The sequence below is a fragment of the Nyctereutes procyonoides genome, unplaced genomic scaffold (genome assembly GCF_905146905.1).
Source record: "Nyctereutes procyonoides isolate TBG_1078 unplaced genomic scaffold, NYPRO_anot_genome, whole genome shotgun sequence".
NCBI lineage: Eukaryota > Metazoa > Chordata > Mammalia > Carnivora > Canidae > Nyctereutes > Nyctereutes procyonoides.
In genome coordinates, this window is record NW_026575120.1 from 42,720,091 (window position 1) to 42,739,946 (window position 19,856).

Sequence of the window (19,856 nt, forward strand, 5' to 3'; positions counted from 1 at the left end):
GTGCATTCAAGCTGAAATCCTTGACTTGGAAAAAAACATCGCATTGTGACATAGCATTTCTCATACCGGTAAGACCAGTGTTCCTATTCGAATTGGATATTATTGGATCCATATAATTGGATATTATATGGATATTATTAGTGCATATGGCAAATAAATAGAAGATCAAGAGTAGGGACTTTCAAAAACACTCTATGTGGAAAGGGTCTACTGAAGGTGCAGGTGGACATGAGCTCATGATGTGACGTGCATAAGCATGGGGCCAGGATGGTTACCATGATACAAAGTCAAAGGACACATGATCCTTTGTAGGTATGTGAAGACCTGTTTTGGAGACCACAGTCTGGAATCACTGTCTCAGGCCCAGAGGAATGAAGCCAAGAAACCGGAATATAGGTCAAAAAGAAGGCCTTGCTCAAAGTGAAAATATTCAAACATGCAATCAACTGCCCCTGGGGTCCTGAGTGTCTCTCTAGAGTTATTTAATGCCAACTGGGCATTTATTCGTGAGTACATTCTGAAGAAAACTCTACTTTATGTTGTTCTGAATGATGGTCAAGGTCCACTCCAATACGGGATGGGGTGAGAATGTCTTTCTGCAGTTTCTTATGGCAGATAAAACAGAGTGATGGACAAATATTCCCATATGCTGTGTGCATGAATACATTTTTAATGGAAGGGGGAAAGGGAAAGCAAATAATTCATTTTGAGAACATATTGATCATCCAGGTGCACCCCCAGTCAGAAACAGAAGGTTGTCAAAGACCAACCTGCCTACTCCACCATTTAATCTGGGTCTAATTTAAAGAGAGAACTCCTCTAATTTAAAGAGAGAACTCCTTAAATACACAGTTGACAAAGCTACCACAGAATGGCAAATCAAGCTTACCAGTGTGTCATTTTAAATTAAGTGAGAAATTAAGTAGCATTTGAACACTGTGGGGCTTATCATGCATCTATTTAATTGTAAAGTATTCTACTTCTAGGATTCATTTTGGGTTTTTCTGAGTGTATGCTGGGAAGGTAGGGAAATAGAAGATAAGTGCAATTTAATCAGATTTTAAATATAAAATAAAATAAAAATGTATTATAACAATAATGACAAAAACATACCTTTATTTTTATTTTTTTATAGAACCCAAAAAAATATTATATATGTCTTAAGGCTCTAAAATTTTTCCCTTTATTTTTTGTTAATAATTAGTCATTACTGTTTATAGAAGCAGGGTATTATGTAAGGTGTAATTATCTTATTGCTATTTAAATAAATAAAGTTCTTTCTCCATATAAATTTAAACGAATTAGTATAAATATATTAAAATAATTCTTGATTTGAATTTATGTTAAACATTTTGAAAAGGTCTTTGTGGTCTAGCCCCCCCTTATGTCAAATCCACTCCCTTTGGTGCTGGTAGAACCATGATGAGGTCATGAATGTATCCTTCAAGCAAACCAAAGTGAGATTATCTGTTGGGACTGACTCAGGGAAGGAGCCCTTAAGGGAACTGAGACCTTCCTGGAGCCAGAGATTTGAATCACAGGAGGGCCTGGAGGGGTGGGACCCCCTTGGAAAGAGCTACACATGGCTCCTGGGCACTTCCCAGTCCACAATCAGCCACAATGGAGGACTCAGACATCAATAGCATGGACAGGAATTTCATCAACAAACCAGTACTGGGAGGCCCATCTTCCCACTTGGGCCTCCAGATAAGGACACAGCCCAGCCAACACCTTGATCTCAGCCTGTAGTAGAGGATCCAGTTAAAAAGTGCCAAACATCTGCCCCTGGATAACAAATCTATGTTGTTCACATTATGTTTGCAATGACTGGTTCTACAGCAACAGAGAATGAAGGCAGGTCCTCAGCAATGTTTAGCACTATGAGGTGCCTGGGATGAAAGATCTTGAGAACTTCACCGTCAAAGATGCTGGGGTATACATCCCACAGAGTTTTACAGAATGACATTGGCAAGGGGCTTTCTAGGCTTCTGTTCTCTGAAATCACTTCCACAACATTTAAACCAAATAGAGAACTGGGGATGGGCGACGGAGACATCCAAGATTTTAGATCGCACCACAATCTGAACACAATGTTAGGCATTGTGCTAGCTCTTGTGACATGTCAATGTTTCTGAAAAGAGAAGAACATCTTTGATAAGCTCTTTTATTAATGAAAAACTTGCAAAAAATCAATAGATATACAAATTAATTGAAATATCAGTATCAAGTCTTTTTGGGGAAGAAAACAAAAAAAAAGTTCAGTTTGGTCACAAAAGTGATAATAAGCTTTGGTATCAACTTTCACTGCTCATTGATAACACAAACAACATAATGCATACCCCTGGGCACACATGCTGGTCTGTAATCCTTGGAAAATGGTTGATTCCATGTTTAGGTAAGAAAAAAACTCAGAGTGAGCATAAAACATCCTGTCTTTATGAGAAAACAGGGACAGATTTAAAGATGTCAAAAGGACAAGATGAAGGAGCCAGGGAGAAGGGACTCACTCTGGCCACACCATGATGTTGTAAACTGCCAAAATTCATTTAAAAAATTAATAAAATAAATAAACAGAATAAACACACACACAAATAGCAAGCCATGATTTCACAGACCCCACTGATTCTGGAATAGGCCCCATGTCCATGATGACTTTCAAGAGACAAGTAACAGAGTGTGATAGAACAACTCACGCTAAGCAAAGCCAACCAACGATCAGATGACAATTTACAAAATACATCTGTGTGCCATGCCCCACCTACGTGGATTTCTGGCTGTTCCTGGACCAAACTCAGTATTGGAATCACCAGATTGAAGTCTAATATTAGAGTCAGAGAGACAAACTTTCCAGAATTTCAGGAGGATGGAGCAAAAATACAATTTATGGATGCTGGAACCCCAGCTTTGTCTTCTTCCCCCAAAGGAAGGTGGAAACTTGCTGCTACAGAGTTTGCTTCCACAATCAGGAAGGCCTGATGGTTGAAATATGAGAGTCTCCTTAGAAGAGTCAGTTCTTCCGAAATGGAGATTTGAGCCCTTAGTATAAAGGGTGGGGCGTGGCAAATACCCCCCATCCCTGACACGATCCACCCCAGTGCCCCAGACAGCTAGCGAGATGAGCAAAAACCAGACCGGGCCATTGCATCCGCAGAAACCCTGCGTGAGCTCCCCACCGCCAAGAAGTAAATGTGTGCCTATTTTTAAGACTCGGATTCCGGAAACTGAGCGAAAGGACGTTGGCCAGAGAAGTGTGAGACAGGCAACAGGCCGAGGCTCCCCAATCTTTCTCCTCCACTCTCCTTGCCGACCTTGCTGACTGTGTCTTTAATCACAAAGGTTGAGCTTCAGGGCAGATCGCTCTGAGGACGATGGGTGTGGGTGTGGGTGTGGGAAGGAGGGGATTCCTAACTCAGACAGGGAGGGACAGCCTGGAAATGCACTAAAGTCCAGTGACCACAGAACGACTCAAACCAGGACACCTGTGAGCATGACAAGGGGAACCACCGATAGTTTCTCTGGAGAACCGGCTCCAGGCAAGGTGGCCTGGGGACCCGGGGTGCTTCCACCTTGACTGTGAGCAGGCTCCTGAAGTCCGTGGACTCTTCATAATCTACCTTCGTGCTCATGGTGAAGAGCTCAGTATTTGCTCAGGGATCATTGGTTCCTCTAACAGCTGAATTAGAATGATTATATCAAAGACAGCAAAGCATTAATTCTTTTGTCCTTTTTCCTGATTTTCTTCTGGTTTATTCTCACTAGGCTGTGTACTTTGTACATTTGACACTGGTTTAACCACTTGTGTTTGCGCATGGTAACTTCCTGGGAACAACCCACTAAAGGGTGTGTGTTAAATAAACCAGAATTAAATAGTGCTCTGAACAACACTAATATTGTTTCATTTTTCTATTTATTCATATTTATTATGAAACCCATGCAAAGGCTTAACTGCTCTTCTTGTACCTATGAGAATAATAACCCCCCTTTTCAAGACAGTCATTATTTGAGCATACAATATCTTCAGCATAAATACTGCTTCCCAAGATCCTAATTAGAAGGTTTGAATAGTCAGAGCATGGAACAAGAGTTATCTTTTTAAACATAGGCCTGGGTTTGTTTTTGAGCTGATTTGTAATATTTGAGTATTCTAATATTTTAAAATGTACAAAATGCAATCATTAGTAAGGAAAAGACAATATTTGACATTTAATCCAGTACGCTCATATATTTTAAGCATGTTGCATAAAAATCCATATTCATCATTATAATGACAAGAAAGGCCATTTGGTTGTATTATTAATCCACAGGACCAACCACTTACAGGGATGGGTTAAAAGGTGGTTGCCAGTGATGTCAATAACTCAGCATGGGTACATTCTCTAGGAAGGACCCCATCACTCACCTCGACACCTTGGCCTCTCTTCGCCGATGCTCCAAGTCCCGTTAGCTTGGCACTGCACGAGCCTCTGGCCCTCCAGGTAATAACCAGGACTGCAGCTGAGCACCACCTGAGCTCCATACTCACTCAGCGATCCCGAAACCAGTCTCCAGGTGACATGTTCTGAGAGCTGAGCTTCAATGTTGGGACACGTAACCGCTAGAAAAGAAACATATTTACATCAACAATTTTTTTCTCAAGGGATAGGATCATGTTGGCTTTCTTTCTTTCTTTCTTTCTTTCTTTCTTTCTTTCTTTCTTTCTTCTTTCTTTCTTTCTTTCTTTCTTTCTTTCTTTCTTTCTTTCTTTCTTTCTTTCTTTTTTATATTGGCTTTCAATGGTAAGAACTTTTTATATGAAACGGATCTTGCTGCGCAAAACAGAAGCCAGTACCTATTATTGCAGGTACTTTCCTCTACTACCCACATGGTCACAGGAGGATGATCACACATCTACAATGGATTTGGTAGCCTCACACTTCAGGGCCATGGGCAATCTTGCAGTGACGTTGTGATGGGAAGAGCTAAATCACCTACACAACGTTGCACAGTTCATTTGGATGGAAATTCTTCATCAAGTAAATGAGCAAACACATAGAAAAATACTACATATAATAGCCCTCAAGAAACTTGACATAGAATTGAGTCATTGAAAACCAGCTTGGACACAAATGACCAGAAAATCAAATGCCTTCATTCCCTTCTTCCCTTTGAAACACACCTATGTAATATACTCTGTATGTTCCTGGATTTATAGGCATGTAGCTTTTGTATGCAGACTGTGTTAATACTGTTTAGACACGTGCTTAATGATCTCAAGGGACATAGTCTCTTCCTGCTCTTAGGAGAAGGCCTACAATTACAATAACTACCTAATAAGGAGCAGTAGCTACAAATGAACAACAGTGATGACGTTAGTGAAGGTGGTGGTCAACCTCCTGGAGAGGGCTTCAAGGGGTCTCCAAATATGCTGAAAGTAGAAGCAAAATTTAATGTATGTGAGTACACACACACACACACACACATACTTGCTGAAAGGTACAATAATATCTGAAATGAATTTTACAAAGTTAGAACTCCTCTTCTTCAAGTATGAACATCCATCACGGTAAACCACCATCAGAATGGACCCCATTGATTGATTTATTGAGCCTGGAAGTTTAGCTAGAGAAATCACAGCTTTTCCAAAATGATATCAATAAATAATTTTACTTATTTAAAAGAAAATTAAGAAGTAAATTCTATACAAGTTTATTTTAATTGAATTAGGCATATCCAAAGGTTACAAAAAACTCTTTGAATCTTCTATCAGTAATTTACCAATACTATGTGCAAATAAACTGAAAGAAAAGGACTTTTTGGAATTATTGTGATAATATCAATGAGGTTTAAAAAGTGAAAAGGATTCTCTAATTTAAAAGTAATTCTGAGGGACGCCCAGGTGGCTCAGTGTTTAAGGGCCCGCCTTCAGCCCAGGGCATGATCCTGGGGTCCTGCGATCGAGTCTCACATCAGGCTCCCCACAGGGAGACTGCTTCTCCCTCTGCCTGTGTCTCTGCCTCTCTGTCTGTGTCTCTTATGAATAAATATATAAAATCTTTTAAAAAATAAAAAAATAAAATAAAAAAGTAATTCTGATATCTATTTCTTTTAAGTATTTTTAAGTAAAATGATTATCCAAAATGTATATGGATTCAAAAATAGATATTCAAAAGTCCTATATGTGAGACCTAAAACCAGAAAAACCCTAGAAGAAAACACAAGCAATAATTTATTTGACATCAGCCGTGAAAACATTTCTCTAGGTGTGTCTCCTCTGGCAAGGGAAGCAGAAGCAAAATTAAGCTTTTGGGACTGCACCAAAGTAAAAAAGCTTCAGCACAGCAATGGAAACCATCAACAGAACAAAAAGGAAGCCTACTGAATGGGAGAAGATATTTGTAAATGACGGATCCAATAAAGCCTTAATATCCAAAATATACAAGGAACTTAGATACCTCAACACAAAATAACCCAATTAAAACATGACCTGGATAGGCACTTCTGCGTAGAAGATTACAGATGGAAAACACAGACAGGAAAACAGTTCCACGCCGCTCGTCGTCAGGGGAATACAAGTCAAAACCACGACAAAGAGATACCAGCTGAGCCCTGTGGGAACGGCTACAATCAAAAACTCAGGAAGCAACAAGTTCTGGCGAGGACGCTGTTGGTGGGTGCGCAAGCTGGGGCAGCTGCTGTGGAAAACACTGCGGAGCGTACTCAAGATATTACGATAGGATCACCGTTTGCTCTGGTAATTCCACTAGTGGGCATTTACCCAAAGAAAACAAAAACCCTAATTTGAAAAGAGACATCCACGCCTAGGTTTATCGCAGAATTATTTACTCCAACTAAGACCAGGGAAGCAGCCCAAGTGTCCATCCATCGTTGGACGAATGAAGAGGGCGCAGGGGGTGAACACACACGTGCACACGCACGTGTACCCATTAACACTGAAACATTACCGAGCCCTCAGAAAGAATGAAATCTTGTCATTTGCGATGACACGGATGGAGCTAGAGGGCATGATGCAGAGCGAAATGAGGCGGTCGGAGAAAGTCAAACACCAGATGATCTCACTCATGTGTGCACTTTAAGACACACAACAGATGAACAGAGAAAAAAGACAAACAGATGGACAGGTTCGTAGGCACAGAGAACAAGTGGGTGGTCAGCAGAGGGAGGCGGGCGGGTCAAGGGCATTAAGGGCACCTTAGGGTGATGAGCTTGCACACCCAAAGCTACTAGGGCCTGTATGTTCATCACAACTGGATAAAAAGTAACAAAATGTATCGGGAAATTCTCCAGGGTTCACCCCATAATCCAAGTAGACATTTTCTCAGGCTGCAGCACCTGCAGATCCCCGCAGGACGGCCGATTCGGAACAGGCTTCCGAGCGTGGACCTGGGGATGCAGGTGGACTGTAGACTCGGGGATCCGGGTGGACTGTAGACCAGGGGATCCGGGTGGACTGTGGACCTGGGGATCCGGGTGGACTGTGGACCTGGGGATCCGGGTGGACTGTGGACTTGGGGATCCGGGTGGACTGTGGACCAGGGGATCCGGGTGGACTGTGGGCCCGGGGATCCGGGTGGACCGTGGACCTGGGGATCCAGGTGGACTGTGGACCTGGGGATCCGGGTGGACTGTGGACTCGGGGATCCGGGTGGACTGTGAACCAGGGGATCCGGGTGGACTGTGGGCCCGGGGATCCGGGTGGACCGTGGACCTGGGCGATCCGTAACGGCTTTGATCCCACTGCCGTTTCAAGTAAACTTTGTTCCATTTCCCTAGGGGGTGTGCCCGGCTGTCCTCCGTGGAGGGGCTGTGACCCGCTCCCCTCCACCGGCGAGGGCACCCGGGGCCCCTCGGTGGGACAGGCCTTTCCGTGGAGCTGACACCACCTGCAGCGGTGGTTTCCAAGTTCTGGATGGTCAGCTCCTTCTTCACGAAACTGCCACGCGGTGAGCTTCGGGGTGGCCTGATCCCGGGTTGACTGTCTGGGATCCCCCCGCGGGTGACAGGTCCCTGGGTGCACACGGTCCTCTCGGGTGCTGTTCCGCAGCGCAGCACCCGCCCTAAGCAGGTGCCGAGGCCACACACAGGTGCACGCGTTGGGAGCCACCAGGTGCCGAGGGCATGCACAGGTGTGCGCGCTGGGAGCCACCACGCCAGAAAGTGCAGCGGGCAAAACCGCAAAACAAGCCCAGGCGGCCCCCCAAGAAGAGGGGGCGACGGAAGCACGGGGCGGGGCGAGCCGAGGCCACAAGAGGCGAGCGCTGCTAGTGCCTCCCGCCCTTGGTGCCCCCACCCCGGGCCTGACGGTGTCCCTGTGTCCCGGGGCCGAGGCCGGCGGAGCGAGCGGTCCGACGGCGGGGACCAGGCCCGGTGGTCGCCCTGCCTGAGGTGCCCGGGCGCCCGCAGACCCACCAGCGGCCCCTGAGACCCGAGATGCCGGGGAGGAAATGGGACTGGACTGGACACAGGACACCCCGCAGGCCCCAAGCACCACCCGCCTCCTCTGGCGTTTGGTGGGGCGTGCAGTCCGGCTGCCCGGGTCAGAACCCGAGGTCTGCACGGGGACAGACCGCTGGCCCAGGCCGTGCCGCCTCCTCCCGCACCTGCGTCCCTCCCCCGCACCTGCGCATCCCTCTTTCCGCACGTGAGCCCCTGCTCCCGCACCTGCGCATCCCTCCTCCCGCACCTGCGTCCCTCCCCCCCCCGCACCTGCGCGTCCCTGCTCCCGCACCTGCGCGTCCCTCCCCCCGCACATGCGTGTCCCTGCTCCGACACCTGCGCGTCCTTCCTCCCGCACCTGCGCGCTCCTCCCCCGCACCTGCGCGTCCTTCCTCCCGCACCTGCGCATCCCGCCCCCGACGCGAGCAAGCCCTTCATTCCGCGGGAAATCTCGGATCGCCGGCCCTTAAAGGGCCTAAAAATTCGTCAGTGTTCCTTTCCTTGAGCCTTTTCCTTAAACACCTAAAAGTCCTCACAGGTTTGAGAACCTGACAGTATATGACCAGGAAATGATGGTTCAACTGGTTATACCGTATGTAAAAAAGTCACGTTTCCTCTGACCCGAGACAATAAAAAGGGCAGCAACTCCCTGTATTCTTGTTCACAAAATCCGTGCCTACCCGCAAATTTATTTCATCCCGTGTTGCCTTGAACTCTCCATCCCACGATGCCCGAGAAACACGTCCTAAAGTGATTTTAGGTGTAGACGTTCTTTATAACTCGTCCTATCATATGTAACAGCAGCAACATTTTGTTGTCATTTTGTTAATGATATATTGATTAAATCAAAGAGTAAATATTTTAAAAAATCATTTTAAAGGAAGAAAGCGGCATCTCACTGGCGGTGCGGTGTGCTGTACGTTTTAATAGACATTCATGATCCATTCGGGATGCACAGAGATGAGCCCTTCTTTGTTATGCATTATTGGGTTTTAGGAAGCGACGAGTTGTAGTGTCACTTTTGTGGGTCCTCCCAGCAGCGCCGCCAGAGGGGAGCCGGGGTCACCATGGGGGCTGTTTGTGGACAAGCTCACCCAGACCAGGCCACAGCCCTCACCCGTGTCCCGCGTGTTATTCCTCTGACCCTGTCGTTTCCTCCACCTCTAGAAACAATGCAAGAAAGTTGTGTTTATTCAACAAGGGACTGAAGCAAGTGACGCGGGCGTGTTGTATCAATAATGACATGCTTTTTAAAGTAATGTCTTAAAACGTTACTTCATCTGGAAACACGTCACAAAAGAAAGCCTTCTGCTTACGTAAACGTCATAAATCAGCGTTTATGACAATCACAAGTGAGTAAGTTGCTGGTTCAAATTTAGCAAAATTAAGTATTTTCAAAAGATAAATTAAAAAAAAAAAACGTAGGTTTAGCTGGTTTGGTAGGAAGTGCACAATCCTCCAGGTTACTCTGTATTCTTTCCTTAAAAAAAAAAATACAGATCCTCTTCTATCACACGTTAAGGAAAACAATTCCTATGGAACCAGCTTCTTGTATCTCGACAAATTCAAGAGAACCGGCGTCCCGGGCCGTCCCCGGATATTTAACAGAGTTCGTAGCATTAAGTGACGCGCTTGACACGTAAGAACCCCGAAATGATGCTTCTCAAATCGGCTCAGCAGGAGGTGCAGCTACTCGGGGCCCCCCTGAGAGCACATGCACTCGCACACAGACCCATTTTCTCTATCCTGCGGACATGTCAGTGACGACACAAAGTACTTCGCATTTTACTCGAGAAACAGCAGCTTTCATGCTCGCCGCGAGTGAGTCAGATGCATCGCAGACGCATCCAGCCAGTGGCAAAGCAGGAAGGCCAGCAGTTGCTTTGTTTGGGATTTGCAGACGGCAACTGTATTCCCCTACAAATGAAGCCCCTTGGCCTCCCGCCCCCATAAATTACAGACCCTGACCATGCATCTGCTGGGAGAGGCCACCCAGCCCTGCCAAGCAGGGACACAATGGCCATCTCTCTTCTAACCACAGATGTCCCCCCTCCTACCCAATGCGGGTCAGGGCTTCTCATTACCAGGCTGGGTTCAAGCACATTTAATTACTTTGTAAAGTCACAATTAGATGCCATCGGAGTAAGATGAGCCTGCAAGTGTCCTTCCTACAGCAAGGTGAGCGAGCTTTTGGCGAGCCGTTGAGCACCCGTCCTCACTGGACAGGGGAGGGGGCAGCTGGTGTCCGTTGTGGGGCCTCAGAAGCCAAAGAACCTGCAGCTTTGGCCAGATGAGCAGGAGCACGAGGTGTTGGGGAGGAAGCGCCTCCTGGGGGTGGGGGGCGAGGTGAAGGTGAAGGCCGCCTTGCAGGGCTCTGCGAGCAAGACCTTCCCGGGGACTGGGTGGGGAGCATGGGATCCTTACGGAAATGAGTCGGTTTGGGATTTTTGTTTTAACCAAATGCTTAGTGTGTGAGTTGTGTAGGGTGAGAATAGCGATTTAGCAAAGTGTGAAACCACAGAGTTGTAAAAGCAAACTTTCTAGCAGGTGATTTATGGGTCGCCTGAGAGCTATCAGCTTTTCACCATCACACACACAAGAAAGGTCCGGACGCTTCAAAGCTCCTACCTGCCCCCTCCCCAGGATTCCCGATGGAATCCAAAGCCTCAGAACATTCTCACAGTCTGGTCCTGAAATTGCCACATTTCTTCTTCTGGTGACTACGGCCTCTTTCAATTATGAACTTTACAAAAGCCTCTTGAGATCAGACATCTTTCTGCCCAGTGTTCTTAGGATTTTGCTGCTATGTTAGTTTTAATAAATATCCCTTAGTAGACTTGGACCCTAGAGCATTTACATGACTAACTGTGGCTGCGTCAACAACTAATATCCCAGCTCTGCCCATAGCTTAGAGCTAAACACCTGCCATGAGATCTGATCTCGGTGAGAAAACAGGAGCAATATTGAGTCAACCTCACCCGCGTAGTGATCCTGGCAACTGCTGTTCAGAATGGCCTTGTGTTGTAATTCTATAATCTCAGTTCCCTAGTGGAGCTACTTTTCTTTGATCACCTAAATGGTTTCCCTTTTAATTACAGCAAATGAGTCTAAACTGACCCCTAGACCCGAGGAAAGCGGTGCTGCTCATCTAAGTGCAGATGCACAACGCAAAATTTTGCTGCTTCGCCGTTTCATTTACCGCACTTTCAACAAGGGAATCCACAGTGGTGACGTCACCGATGGATCTCTCTTAAAAAGTTGGCTTTTCAGTTGCTTCTAAATACCCCTCAGAGTTTCTGGTTGTGGCTACGTGTCTTGCTTTTATTTGTATGCTTTATCAGTCCCGCTTTCTAGACTCATGGCCTCAGTAGGCACCCGTATCCAGCACGGAGCCAGCACCTAGTCAGCTCCCATCATGGGGAACATCCTTAGAGTTTTTTATGGAAAGACCATCGTTTGCTTAAAAGCATTTTATGCATTTGATTAAGTAGTCTCTCCCATTTTCCCTACTGAGAATTGCCTCCTTGCATTGTTTTAAATAAGAATCTAACAACGCCTCCTGGGTAATTTGTAGGTTATGATGAGCGGGACCCCAAATCCTAAAATTACTGCACATAAAGTATCATTAATGCCATGAGAGCAGGACGGGAGCCCGTATGCTCTATTACGGAGGTAGACCGTACAGTCTGGGTTGGCATCTGAGTCAGGGGCCGTTCAGCTCCGGTAAAGCCTAATAGGAAACACCATACGAATGGGTGGGGACGCCTGCCTTATTGGTCAGAGCCTCAATCTTTAATACTTTGCATATAGGCTGACACAGATCTAAAGGGACCCAACAAAAGAGCGGGGAGCCATGGATGCTTCCAGAAAGTCGGCTGTGTGTTGCTGGAAAAGGGGGAGGGAGGCTCCCTGGATGCTGGTGCGTGAGAAGGCACAGCTCTAGGTTCAGCGTCGATGGAAGCGTCAGCTGCGTCCTCTGACTCCGGTTGGCACGATGGTGACGTCAGCACGGAATAAACGAGTTCTGCTTAGCTGCATTCCGTGTGCTAGGACTCCACACGAAAGGGTCACCTGGTGCATCACGGCTGAGCTCGCTCAAGGGGCTGAACTGGAAACCATAGAACCTGCAGACTTCCTCCTTAGAGCAACCCCTAAATCGTTTCTAAATTCTTAACAATTCAATGCATAACACCATATGTGGCACCAGGTTATTTTCTTCTTCGAAAGACTTCAGTGTGGGTGATGCATGTGTGGAAGTGTTCTTTTTGGGCGGTGCACGAACTGTGACATTTCAAGCAACCAGCATCACATCGTTTTGTGGGGTGAAGTATTTCGAGTACTTGTAGAGATAGAAACGCGTGTTCATGTTCCTATCTTCCCATAACTTTGGGTTTACAATCATTATATGGAAGTTAAAATGTCGATACTCCTATTTGGTAACATTAATGAACTTCACCATCTGATGGAACGGGACAGGGTGATTATTAGTTCTGTACGGAATATTCAGAATGATCTCTAACGTGTCATGTTGAACGCACCCATTCCTCAGATCTGTCGTACGAAACCGTGCACAATTCCAGTGTGGAGGATTGCTTTGCGTGTCAGGAAGCGCATTTGGCCGGAAAAACCTCAACCGTCCCACCTGAGGGGGTGAAAACCTCTCCTGTTCACGAGTCATTCTGGTCACATGGCAGCAACTTCGCAAAAAACAATTAAAAAAAAATAGTTCCCTTATGTGTTGTCTGACAGGGACCCTGATGTTCACTCCCCGGGAGCTTACGGACATAGCCATGAGCCAGACGGACAAACGCACCTGCCCCTGCACAGGTTACGCCTCTTAGAGATGAAGCGATTGAGTGTAACATCTCCTGATTCTTAGGAGCGACCCACGTGAGACCAGACCCAGATGTACCGCCCAGCACTTAAGTGCCAGCCTTCTTTCTCACGTGTATCCGGGAGCCAAGGGGGACCTGTTCGCCACTCCCGTTCAACCTCACAAAGCTGGACGAGGCCATGTCCGGTCTCTGCAAATGAAATAACAGAAGCAGGAACATCACGGGGTCAAACACAGCGTGTCCCGCAGTAAAGGACTGAGTCTGATCTGCAGTGACGTCTGAACTCCAACAGAGCAGCAAGATCCCAAAATGACATTTCCAAGAACAACATTTGTCTGACCCTTGAGTGCAGGCTGCAAACACCGCACCCGGGAGTGCAGATGACTGGGGCTGGGCAGTGTGTGGGGGCTGCAAACGCCGCACCCGGGAACCCAGGCGACTGGGGCTGGGCACCACACACGGGCTGCAAACAGCACACCCCAGGAGCGTGGACGGTGGCTGGGGCTGGGCACTGCGTGCAGGCTGCAAACACCACACCTAGGGAGCGTGTAGGGCAGCTGGGGCTGGACACCATGTGGGAGCTGCAAACACCACACCCCGGGAGTGCATACAGTGGCTGGGCAGTGTGTGGGGGCTGCAAACACCACACCCCAGGAACTTGTACGGTAGCTGGGGCTGGGCACTGTATGGCGGCACTGGGAAGAGCTTCCACAGGCTGGCCACCAGGCCTCACCGGCTCGGGGAGCACAAACCCATCCTGCAAACCTGGGCACCCCGACCTCAAGGAGCAGAAACTGGCCGAGCTTGTAGCGGGCGTTCCCCAACTGTGCACAGGCTCCCCTAAGGTATCAGGACCTGGCGTCGGCGGGCTCGCACCCCCCTGCTGCCCTTCCCTGGGGCTGTGGCGGATCTGGGGCAGATCGTGGGTCCGGCTCCTGCTGCCTGTGGTGGCTCCGAACTGTCCGTCTGGCCTGGCTCTCCAGATCTGGGACCCGACACTGACTTGGGGGCAGGGATAGACCTACACCTCGGATCCTGCACGTACCTCTTTTTTTTTTCTTTTAGCTTTAATATGCATGTTTAAAAAATATGTACGCACATGATGAATATGTGTTTGGATCAAGTGGGACAGGACTTGCCTTCCTCGGCTCTGCTGACTCCGCCACGGAGGTCCCCTGTCAACGCAGAGTCGCGCTGGACAGGCCAGGGCCAGACCCAGGGCTTCAGTCCCGACTCCGCCCCGGACCGACCGTGCAAACTGGGAGGGGGGGTTCCCAGTTCTCGGGGTCCCCGGTCCCCATCTGCATCATGGGGATAAGAGTAGTGCCTCTAAGGTCCGTGAAAGGACTCAGAGCCCAAAAGCACGTCAAATGCTTATGCTGGTGTCTGGCCCGGGGCGGGGCGGGGGGACCTCTCTGATGCCAGGCATAGGACTGTTCTCCTAACACAGTGGTTCGGGGACATGGTTTAGGATGAAACCACGTTCCTGAAGGTCCTGAATGTAAGGATGACGTGCATTCTACTCTGCACATGGGGTAACCCATAAAGACAACAGCATAAGCGATTTTTAGGCCACTTTCTAAGGGACTGAGTGGATAAATATATATTCCCCCAAACTTTTTATGTACAATATTCTTTCATATTTACCAGCACACATGTTCATCACACATATATAAATGTGGACACACACAGGGACACACCGTATCCACGTATTTATGTGTGTGTAACATGAACATGGGCCTGCAATGCAGACATGTACACACACGCACGTGTGTTGAGTACATAGATGTGCGTGTGTTGCATGTGGATGTGTGTCTGTACATACGTATCCGTTGATGTGTATGTAGCTAGCCTGCCAAGTCACCAGGTAATTTATTTACATATGATCTTGGTTTTTCTTTTTCATTTATTTTATTTATTTATTTATTTATTTATTTATTTATTTATTTATTTATTTTTATTTTTTTATTTTTAAAGATTTTTATTTATTTATTCATGAGAGACACAGGCAGAGGGAGAAGCAGGCTCCATGCAGGGAGTCCAATATGGGATTCGATCCTGGGCCCCCAGGATCACGCCCTGGGCCGAAGGCAGGCACTAAACCGTTGAGCCACCAAGGGATCCCCTATTATTATTTTTTTTAATCTTGGTTTTTCTATGTCGCATAAAGCATGTGGTGACTCTGACTCATGTTCCCTTTCCCGAAACCCACAGCCACGGCATTTGATCCTGTGACCTGCTCGTGGTGTCTGCACCTAGAAGGTCCCCGGTCAACTGCCCATGACTGACTTGCGTCCTAACACCTGCGACTGAAAGAGAAGGCCTCCGTATTAGGATTAGGACTTGGGGTTCGTTTCTCACGACCGGGTGGCCGAAGTGGTTCTGCTTTGTCCTCAGCTCCAGGCGCATGGGGCTTACCTGCCGGCCCCGGGGTCCAGCCGCCCAGGCCGCACATCCCCCCTCATGCCCCCACAGCTGTCCCACCACCGCGGGGCCCGCGTCCTCAGTGATCCAGAGTCCCCGTAAATAATTAAATGACAAGAAAGGAGCCGTGGCACCTGCCTTGGGGGTCTGCAGGGTGGGAGGCAACTGAATCGGTGTCTTTATGACGCCTTCCCTTCGGTGAGCCAGCCCACGGCCACAGCGGCCGGTCCTATTTACCATTTACAGTCACGACAGTCACGACGCCTCAAAGCGCAAGTGCTCCCTTCTCCTAGGAGTCCGGGTTCTGACCTGCATCATGTTGCCGTCAGTAAAGAAAAAAAATTGTGTCATGCAGACAAAACACGGAGGTCGCAGCCCTGGGGAAACGAGCACTTCAGACTTCCACGGCGACCACATTTCCTGGCGCAGAGGTACAGCTTTATGCTTCCTCCGTGCAATCACTTGGATTTAAATTAAGTGAAGAAAACATCCCCCCTGCCACTGACCCCCCCAAGATTAAATAGCTTTCCCAGTCTTTGGATATTAAACGACATAAATAAAATGTCCAATTCTCCCTTTTTAAAGATCTAACAGACAACAGACAGATGAGAAAGACCTGAAGGTTTGTAATGATACTTAGAAAATTTGGGGGTGATTTTCTATTTTGTTAGAAAAATTATGTGTATCATCTGTGTTACTGAATCACAGTCAGTATAATAAAAGCTTTAAAATGCAAATGGAGGATCCCTGGGAGGCTCACCGGTTGAGCATCTGCCTTCGGTCCAGGGCGTGACCCCGGGGTCCCGAGATCGAGTCCCACGTCAGGCTCCCTGCATGGAGCCTGCTTTTCCCTCTGCCTGTGTCTCTTGTGAATAAGTAAAAGCCTTTAAAAAAATAATAAAATAAAATAAAATAAAATAAAATAAAATAAAATGAAAACGGGCTTCTTCCCATTTAACAACCATTTAAATGAACACACTGTAACTTCTTTATCCTGGGATTCTCACTTATAGTTAAGAAATAATTTTGTGATTTGTTTTTTTTTAAATTGTAACTTTAAAGCAATTGTCCATCTAGAATATGCATTTTGAGACAGAAAAAAATTCAAAAGCATGTGTAAACCAGCCCCCTTCTGTGTGTAACGTACGGTTTCACATCTGCACAAAACAGCGCTCTTAACTGATGCAGCATGTGTCCTCACACCGCCAGCGGCCCCCCGTTCCTGACTTTTCTAGAAAATTTTAGACCTGAATGTACATCATCCTTGAAATCATCTGGTTCTAGTACCTATCCTCAAACAAAAGGTGTCTACCTCACGTCCCGTCAGCTAATGCTTTCCAGAATGCGGACCCGCTGGGCCGTCACGGCACCCCTCTTTCTGTCTCGTGCGCAGCTTTACAACCCGCAGGGCTCACAAGCTGTGAGGCTCCCGGGGGCAGAGAGCGTGGGAGCTGGAGCAGGGCCCCTGCCCAGGTGTGTTGCAGACAAACCCCCACTGGCGACACCGGCCAGCTTCCCAACCAGGGCCTCTGAGGTTCTCATCTGCCCAGATGACAGGTGCACACCTCGTAGAGTGAACGGGGTCATCTGTGTGAAGGTTCTGGAATACAGCCTGGAAGACCGTGGGTGTCTGGGGCTGGTCCTAAAAGAGCTCTTCGTCTCTGCGGCTCAAACACCTAACATGCATGCACGGAACCTGAGCTGGTCAGGTTGCAAGTCGGATTGTCCCTAAAATCCGAGCTCAGTCTGTGGTGGTGGGAGGAGACTTAGGCAGGTGGGGGGTGACTTGGGGTGCAGGCGGCACTGCCATGGCCCCGTGTGGGCATGGACACCGTGTTCCCCAGGCGGGGCTTGCGGGACCTGAGGGGGTGGCTGTGGGGCAGCAAGAGGGGAAGACAGAAGGAAGGCCCGTGTGGACGCCCATCTGCGGGCGGTGGGGAGCCAGGCGTGTGCTCGGACCTGCGGCCTCCTCGGCTCCAACTCTTCCTCTGCTGTTCCTTTTTTGTCCCAGCCTCTGGGCACATCTCAGAGCTAGGAAGACATTCAATTTGCCGCTCCTTACATGCATCCCCACTCAGCAGAAGAGCCAGCTCCCTACCGAGTGGGTCTAGCGCAGGCTGCGGCTGCTCAGAGCCTTGGCTTCACGCTGCCCTGCGATGTGGCCCCTGCCCAGGGATGGGAGGGGCCTGGGAGTGCCGCACATCGCTGTGCTCTGAGAAGGCCCAAAGCGTCCCTACCCAGTCAGGGTCGCCACACAGCCCTCCCGGGGCAGTAGGGGGCCACCAACAGGGCCGGGGCCGTGCCCTGGACGCTTCCCTCAGTGCTTGTGTAACCACCAATCAAGTTTACATGGTTGCAAATTGCAGATTTGCTTCTTACTAAATCAGTAAGATGAGGAAAGCAATACTCTCTCCATAGTTTGGTTATTATAACTGAACGATGTAGCATAGACGACAGCGTCCAATCGTTACCGCTATTTCCTTAAACCACGCGTTCATCCGGCAGAGGGCCTGCTCCTCCGGAAAGGCGACTCCATCTACACCTCACCTCTTCCTGCTATGATCGCATCAGGTCATTGGTCTAAGGTCCTGCCTTTGCGGAGACTCCAAAGGGCACAGGCTTGTCTCGTCGACCGTCCTATGCCAGTGGTCACAAGCCAGACATCCTCACGGAGCACACATCACTGAACCCTGGATGGACGAACTCACGTGCACACAGCACCTCCCTGTAGCAGTGATTTCTTTGGCCCCCTGTGCCCACCGGAGCACCACACGCACTTTCTCCGTGGGATCCAAAGCACTTTGTCCGCTTTCCTATTTTTGAAATGCTCAGCTTCTTTCTCTACCCCCAACTAAAGACTTAGAAAGCTATACTGTGCCTCTTTTCCTCCGGAGTCTGACATAGCCGGCTCTTCATGCTGGAGTTTTCTGATGGTGGCCCATTTATCGCCAAATATAAACCACCTGCATTGGCATTCTGGAGACCAAGCTGTAAAGCAGAGTTGAAAATCTGGGTGTGCATAATTGCTTAACCCAGTAAGGTACGACCTTAGCACTGAAATGTGGCTTGTACATAAAAAAATAGTTTGCGCTTGTACACAAGGCATCCCGTCCAGCACATGTTCACGATGAAATGATGCAACATCACAGTGACATACGACGGGTTCCTGCTCACTGTGTCGATCTGTGGAGTGGTAGGCACATATGCGAGGTAGCCTTTAATTAATCCAAGAGAATGCCTTAAAAAAGTGAAAATAAAATGCCAAAAAAATGCCAATGGTTAAAATGAAATGCTAAAAAATGCCACTTTGACTGAATGTCTGTGATCTCCAATAAACTGGATTATCTTTAGAAAAAAATCATGGCTTTAAATTTTTTCTGTATTAGGACACCTGAGTGGCTCAGTGCTTGAGTCTTTGGCTCAGGGCGTGACCCTGGGGGCCTGGGATCGAGTCCTATGTTGGGCTCCCTGCAGGGAGCCTGCTTCTCCCTCTGCCTGTGTCTCTGCCTCTCTTTGTGTCTGTCATGAATAAATAAATAAAATCTTTAAAACAAAATTTCCCTATAGCTTTAAAGATCATGAAAGTTATCTGTGCCCATCAGGGCATTTTCAATAAAATCAATTATATCCCTAGAAATACAACCAAAATCAAGATTGATTTTGTAGGATACTGAAAAATATTCTTCCAATTACATTTGCAAATTGTCACATTCGTATTAAATACATTTTGGGGGGGGAGGGTGTCATTTTATATTCCATTCTAACTAAACAAAAACAAAAGTGAGAAGTCAGTGTGATATTGGCAAAAAAAAAAGACACATAGATGGATGGAGCAGAATATTAAACCCAGAAATAGACCCTCTAAAACATAGTAAACTGATCTTTGGAAAAGGAACAAAAAGCAGTTCAAATGGAGCAGAGATAGACTCTCAACAGATCGCGTTAGAACAACCAGACGTCCACATGCCAAGATGAATATAAGTGCAGACCTTAGACCTGTCACAAAGATTGCTTTGAAATGGATCAAAGACCCAAATGTAAAGTATAAAACTCCTAGGAGGTAACATAGGAAAAAATCTAGGTGACCCCTTACTGGGGGGATAACTCTAAGTACGACACCAAAGGCGTGTTCCATGAAAGAATGAATCGGTAAGTTGTACTCCA

The 19,856-nt window shown here is 47.6% G+C and overlaps 1 protein-coding gene across 1 annotated transcript in view; it reads right to left on the bottom strand.

The window, feature by feature from the left end:
* CSMD1 (CUB and Sushi multiple domains 1) overlaps window positions 1-19,856 on the bottom strand; it is a 1,869,885-nt gene that overhangs the window by 75,627 nt on the left and 1,774,402 nt on the right. Inside the window, 1 exon segment of the mRNA XM_055335505.1 lies at window positions 4,400-4,594. Coding sequence (XP_055191480.1) covers window positions 4,400-4,594 — 195 coding nt within the window.